Source organism: Perca flavescens, chromosome 15 (assembly GCF_004354835.1).
Source record: "Perca flavescens isolate YP-PL-M2 chromosome 15, PFLA_1.0, whole genome shotgun sequence".
NCBI classification, from domain to species: domain Eukaryota; kingdom Metazoa; phylum Chordata; class Actinopteri; order Perciformes; family Percidae; genus Perca; species Perca flavescens.
In genome coordinates this window covers 26,843,492-26,850,681 of record NC_041345.1, presented here as the reverse complement: position 1 = coordinate 26,850,681, position 7,190 = coordinate 26,843,492, and the positions used below count along the sequence as shown (strand labels likewise).

Genomic DNA, 7,190 nt, shown 5'->3' with positions numbered 1-7,190 from the left:
ACTATGGTTAACTGCTCTACAGCAACCCTAACTCCAGGTTGGGGGGTTGTAAAGCTCAATCACATGAGGCTTGTATCATGTGGACGTGCCGACAGTTTTGTTGTCAATACTTTTCCTCATGGGGGAGACAGAAACTACGCACTATAGCTTTAAAGGGCCACTATTATATAGCATTTTCAGGATTAAACTTGAATTTTGTGTTTGTACTAGAACATGTTTACATGCTTTAATGTTAATGTTAAAAAAAAAAAAAAAAAAAAGATGTAGGTGTCTTTAATCCCTCCTCCCGAAAAAGCCCAGTCTGCTCTGGTTGGCCAGTGCGCTACCTGGAATGTCGGTGTTTCACTAGTTGAAGCTGGTGCTACTGCAACGGAGTATATAGCAGGACTTTGTACCATGACAAATCACCAATAAAGGCTTCTAAACCAAATATTACACAACCAGACATGTCCCAGCAGTAAAGTGACTGGAATATGGGGAGAAATGACCAGCATTGGCCGAGATTACAGCTATGTGGTGTTAGCATGTAGCTGCTTAATAGTTAGCAGTATGCTAACGTTAGATTGTAATGGAACAAAGCAGAACTTTCAACCGTCAAAAATTGCAGATAAAGGCTTCTGAACCAAACACTATCCAATCGGACAGGTTTCAGCAGTAATGCGACCCAGAATCGGGGAGAATTTAACAACATTGGCAGCCAAGATGACATTGTTTACTGCCGTTAGCCATGTAGCTACTTTAGTTAGCAGTTGACACTAATCGAATATAGCAGCAATTTCTACAGTCAAAAATTGCAAATAAAGGCTTTTAAACCAAAAACTACTAATGTTTTAGGAGTAATGTGACCCAGAATTGGGGAGAATTCAACGACACTGGCAGCCAAGGTAGCTAGTTACATTGGACAGTGGCTTAAAAAACAACACTCCAGTCCTGCCTACCTGGAGCAGATGACCAATCATAGGCCGGCTTAGAGTTGCGTAACACTTAGCCGAGAGTAGAAAAAACTGTTGAAACCGGAGTGTTCAGAAAAGTTTTAGTTCACAGGGATTTGTCTTAAATACATTTACCTCATTATTTGCCACATTTAACATGAAAATCCAACATTATTATTGTAGGTATGACAGAAAACATGGAAAAGCATAATATGTGACCTTTAAATGTAGGGATTGCATCATTTACATAATGAAGATCATTATTATATAAACATTTAACCATTGTCTCTGTGTCATTGTCTCTAAAGAACTTCAAAAACAACAACAATAATAACAATATGTTACATCAAAAAATATTTACAGCAGTCAGATTTATGTATTCCTAGCATTTTTTTCAGTCAATCCCCATATGAGAAACATCCATCCCAGATATTTCATATTCTATGAGCTTCATTTATCTTTCAAATGTGTAGTCTAAATTGGAAGTTACTCTTAAATTATTGTGAGCTATAATTGGCATGCAAACCACTATCAAGCTATGACTACATCATCAGTGATGCAACATCTGTTCAAGTATTTCAGTTTAAAAGACATACATTTACTATCCATATTATGTGCAGATGATGATGATGATGATGATGACGACGACGACGACGACGACGACGACGACGACGATGGTGCCTATCACAAGGGTTCTGTGTGCTCATATTGTGAATTCTGTGAGGTATGTCTGAAAATAAATTAGAGAAATTAAATGTAGTCATCAAAGCTAAGTCAGAAAAGTAGAGGCCTTTACAAAATGTCAGTGAAATCCAAAATAAAACTTTTGAACTTTTCTCTTTTTAACTAATTGTGTCTTCTTCCAGCACTGTGGCAGCTGTGACAAATGTCCTTGTGAAGAGGGAGACAAGTCTGAACACTGTGATCACTGCAAGGTAAGAAAATGCTCATTTTATGACATTTGTCTTGTGGTCAGTCCATTTTTGGTTTAGAGTGAAACATTTACATTCATAAATATGGAATGGATTCCGATGAAATTTGTTTATGTTTCCCTGAGGATGATTTGTAAAACCTTTGGTGATCCTGATGACTTTATATCTAGCACAATCATGAGGTCAACATTTCCATTTGTCCCGTACTTTGGTTTGGCCTAATACCTGAAATATACCTGTTTACTGCTAATTAGTAGGGCTGTCGCATGATTGTCCATAGTTACCTCGCGATTAATTGCAAACTAATCAAACATTTCTTAACTGTTCTGAATGTATTTTTAAAAGTTTTTTTTTTTCTTCAAGTTTTTGGTATTTGAGACTCCTGTGCTATATTCACATTGACAGTACATGCAAATAACTTTAGTCTTGTCTGCCTTATCTATAATATACACAAGGCAGCTGTCACCCAATATTTGTGTACTGAAGTCCCAAATATTTAATATACGAATATTTAATTCATGTGAAAGCCCATGTCTGCCAGGAAAAAAAAACAATTGTTGAGTCAGGGATGATAAAAAATAATAACAATGATAGCAGGCAAAGATTGTGAGATACTACATCAAAATTGTTATATACTAAGCCATAATTGTGACATAATAAGTCAAGATTTTGACTTTTAAATTTTTTGAAACATGATTTAGATTAGAAGTCGATTTAGATTTAATAAATCTGATTGGTTTGATTTAGTAAATCAAAGTTTTGACATAATTTTAACTTACCATGAGTATGTTAAGTTTGTCATTTTAACATTTGACCTATTTTCTTCCCTGATATAAATAGGCTTTCATATAATACATCTAACATATGATCATAAACATGCACATGTTGTGTAGGTGTATGAAGTAAGTGTCAGTGCAGGTTCAGGACAGACAGCTCTGGGTCAGACAAATGGGTTAGGCTTCTTGTGATAGTAAGGAAATGTTTTCATTTCTGACTTCTCTTTTTTGTATTCATTACTTTCTTTCTTGTTCACAGATGTGCACTTTCTGCCATGTGTGTCCTGCTTGCCAAACTCTTTGCCAGCCTGGTGAGTAAATGCAGAGCTGCCACAGAACAAAACACGTTATTACAGCATCACATCAGAAAAGGAAAGTTTTCTTCTTGCTGATTGTAACTGGTCACTCCTGTTGCATAACAAGAAGAACAGGATCTTCCACACTATAATGATGGCTGAAGGTTAGGCAGAAGAACTAAAGATGACCAAATGATTATGAATAATACAAAACACTTTATTTGAAGAGGTGTGCATATCCCAGGGCTTTGCCACTGTGGAGTTGTTTGACTACCTCAGTGACTTCCACCAGGGAAATTGACAATGATCCCCCATCATCCTCCAGCTATCATAGAAGGTAGAGCTTAGATCGGGCCCAAAAAATCAAGCCCGACCCTACCCGAGCCCGTGCACGTTGTGTCTGAGCCCGGCCCGGCCCGACACATTAACTGTAATTATGAGCCCGATTTAAACCCAACAATTTTTTAATACGCGGGCCGTTATAACTGACGTCCTCAACTACAATTCTGAGTTGTTTGAACTACAGGAATCTTTTTAGAATCATCTTAATGAATAATGCAACAAAGGACGAAGCATGTAAACTGCGCTGTTTGTTTATTCAGAATGGAATGGATCGCAAATGGATCCGAATGAAGAAACGTAAAAAAAAAAAACTCGACCCTAGAGCTCCCTCAGCCGAATAGTGTGGGTAACAGATCAAGGCAGCAACATAATCAAAGCCCTGGAACCATATACAGTAGGAGACTTTCTTGTCTCAATCACCTAATTAATACTGTCCTTCGCCACGGTCTGCATGCTGACGCACTGGCTGACAACAGTGCTGCAGATGGGGGAGACACGATATCAGCACAGTTTACTTCACGCTCAAGTCATTGCAGGACATCCAGAGCTACGGGAGAAGCTGAAAAGGCATAGCTTTCTCCCCACCGAATTATGCTAATAAAGAAATTATTAAAAAAAACACAAATGCTTGAACAAGGGCCCGGCCTGGCCCGAGGATAGCGGCGGAAAATATCGTCTGTTCGGGCTTGGCCTTGGGCAGAGAATCAAAACTCTAATAGAGGGTGTGTTAGTTGGATTCAAGAGTTCCTCAAAGTACTCCTCCCACCGCCAATTACCTCCTCATTTGAGGTAAACAGCGTCACATCCTTACTGTACACAGATTGGATGGCAGGTTTTCCAGAAGCACCTTGGTGCCGAAAGTCCTTTTCCATGTCTTCTCCGAACTTCTCCCACACCCGCTGCTTTGCCTCTCTTATGGCAGAGGGGATTGATGAGATCTGTCCACAAATGCTGAAAGCTCTGGGTGTGGAGGGGCTGTCTTGGATGACATGCCTTTTCAGCATTGCATGGAGTTCTGGGACAGTGCCTAAGGAGTGAAAGACCGGGCTGGCTGGTTCTCCTGTTCAAAAAGGGGGACCAGAGAGTGTGTGCCGATTACAAGGGTATCACACCTAGTAAAGTGTACTCCAAGGTGCTGGAAGGGAGGGTTCGGCCGATAGTCAAACCTCAGATTGAAGAGGGACAATATGGATTCCGTCCTGGTCGTGGAACAACAGACCAGCTTTTCACTCTCGCAAGGATCCTGAAGAGGGGCTGGGAGTATGCCCATCCGGTCTACATGTTTTTTGTGGATATAGAGAAGGCATATGACTGGGTCCCCTGGGAGATACTGTGGGAGGTGCTACGGGAGTATTGAGTGAGGGGATCCCTTCTTAGTGCTATCCAATCCCTGTACGTCCAAAGCGAGAGCTGTACGGGGGTTCGGTAGTAAGTCAAAATTGTTCCAGGTGAGGGTTGGCCTCTGCTAGCGCTGTGCTTTGTCACCAATCCTGTTTGTGATATTCATGGACAAAATATTGCGGTGCGGTCGTGATGGGGAGGGGTTGCAATTCAGTGGGCAGGGGATCTCATCTCTGCTTTTTGCAGACGATGTGGTCCTGATGGCATCATCGGTCTGTGAACTCACTGGATCGGTTCGTAGTCAACTGCGATGAGGATTAGCACCCATAAATCTGAGGCCATAGTTTTCAGGTTCTCAGGTGCGGACTGAGTCCCAACCTCAATTGAAGGAGTTCAAGTACCTCAGGGTCTTGTTGGCGAGTGAGGGCACAATGGGATATTCGCCAGAGAATTGGCACAGCAGGGGCGGTATTGCATTTGCTTTATCGCACTGTTATGACGAAAAGAGAACTGAGCCAGAAGGCAAAGCTCTTGATCTCCCGGTCAATTGTCATTCCTACCCTCACCAATGGTCATAAAGGCTGGGTCATGACTGAAGGAACCAGATCCACGGTGCAAGCGGACAAAATGGGTTTCCTTAGGAGGGTGGCTGGCGTCTCCCTTGGAGATAGGGTGAGAAGCTCAGTCATCCATGAGGAACTCAGAGTACAGCCACAGCTCCTTTGTGTCGAAAAGAGCCAGTTGAGGTGGTTTGGGTATCTGGTAAGGATGCCCCCTGGGCGCCTCCCTAGGGAGGTGTTCCAGGCACGTCCAGCTGGCAGGAGGCCTCTGGGAAGACCCAGGACCCAGGATCACCAAATATGATTTTTGGTCCCTATCGCCCAGCCCTAGCAAAGACCGAATTTGGTTATGTAGTATAGTAAACTAATCACGCACATTTAATTTTGTTGCAACATTTTTAATGTAATAATGAAGTAAGACTTGATCAGTTTAATCAAATGGCTAGTCTTATATTGCTAGAGTTGATTGTTATATGACAAAAATGGAGGGCAACAATTCTAAGTCTGATGAGAATGTTGGATTTGTCTGTTTGTTGACAGAGGCTCCAGCTCACACTTATTTGTCGTTTTTTTTTCAGGAGGTTTTCTTGATGAAGTGACTGGATCAATCTACAAGTAAGTCATATTTACTCTGAACTGAAACCTGTTCAAACATTTATGAATTAGCCTGTAACCTCTGTTTGTCTCTCCATCCACAGGACTGTAGCTGATGTCTTTGATGATGATGATGATGATGACAACTAAACCCTACCATATGTTGCCACCATGTGGCCAAACCAATATGTTTCACCTTCACTTCTGATTTTCATTGTTATTTTTGTCTTTTTCCTCGAGAACATTAAACTACGGGCTGTGTTTGCTCACTAATGACTGAATATAATGGTTAAACAAATAACTAAATATATTTGTGTACTGTTGTAAACTGAAAAGTCTAAGTCATACTGTTAAGGAAAATTAAATATTTGAAATCATATTTTGGATATGTTAAATAAAAAAGAGGGGAAATTTTCACCAATTGATTTATTGATTTTCACTAAACGGAATGTATAAAATACTGTATTCAATGGAAAAAGTAAAAGAAACATTTCCTAGATGCTACTTGAAGTCAAATAAAAAATAAAAAATTTTAAGCAGCATAGTAAAAGACAGACTTAAGGATGCAGTCGAATATTCCTTTTTACTTCTAACAGAAGTACTTCTTCCTAACAGAGTGAAAAGTAAGTAAGTGGCATCCATGATAAGAGCTGGCCGAATTTTCTATGGGCCTTTTCACATCTGAAAGTCCGTACCAAGGTCCAGACAAAGGTTCACGTATAGCCTACATGTGATCCGGTTAGTTTTGGTTTCACACCACAGTTATGTAAGCGCACTAAAGAACTCTACTTGACATAACTATGTCCTGTTACAGGAACTTTACTTTACAACATTTATTCAGAGACAAACTGAAACCTACACTGTACATTTACTACCACTTAACAAGTAAACTGCTGATTTCTTCTCTGCTCTGATAGCCAACAGCTGTCTGCCTACTAAGGGGGCCAAGGAGGGGCCTGTGTTTAACCAGAGGGGCACATTAAAAAATTGCAACAAATGATTTTTAAAGATTATAAACTTTATTTTACTTTAAAATCATATAAACATTTATTTTTTACAAGAGTGAGTGCAGGTGCAAGAGAAGTAGTGCCATAAAAAATGAAAAATGTCTACATGCATAGCAATATGTAGAGTCCATCATGACAGAATACTCAAGCCATGGATGAAGATTATATCAGTTTGGCCTGAAGCTCCATCTTCTGTCCCCCATCAAAATGGTTGGGAATATATTGAAGTTGGGCTGTACTGGTACATCATTCCTGGACTTGCTGATATCTGGAGAAAGATGTACAGTAAACATAAGGCACAACTACAACATTTATTTACGTATGTCAAAGTCAAAGACTCTTTATTAGTCTCCCTAAGGATACATTTGTTTTAGACAGAGAGAAATTGCTGCAAGAGTAACATAGACACA

At 40.1% G+C, this 7,190-nt stretch overlaps 1 protein-coding gene across 2 annotated transcripts in view; it reads left to right on the top strand.

The window, feature by feature from the left end:
* The window catches only part of LOC114569304 (acidic repeat-containing protein), a 9,931-nt gene extending 3,741 nt beyond the window's left edge, over nt 1–6,190 (top strand). The window contains exons 2-6 of one of the 2 annotated variants that reach the window (XM_028599127.1): nt 1,553–1,656; nt 1,799–1,867; nt 2,900–2,951; nt 5,758–5,794; nt 5,878–6,190. In XM_028599127.1, coding sequence (XP_028454928.1) covers nt 1,553–1,656; nt 1,799–1,867; nt 2,900–2,951; nt 5,758–5,794; nt 5,878–5,923 — 308 coding nt within the window. In that variant the 3' untranslated portion in view covers nt 5,924–6,190. The remainder of the gene's footprint in view (nt 1–1,552; nt 1,657–1,798; nt 1,868–2,899; nt 2,952–5,757; nt 5,795–5,877) is intronic. The other variant, XM_028599128.1, reaches the window with a different exon arrangement.
* The last annotated feature ends 1,000 nt before the right edge of the window (nt 6,191–7,190 follow it).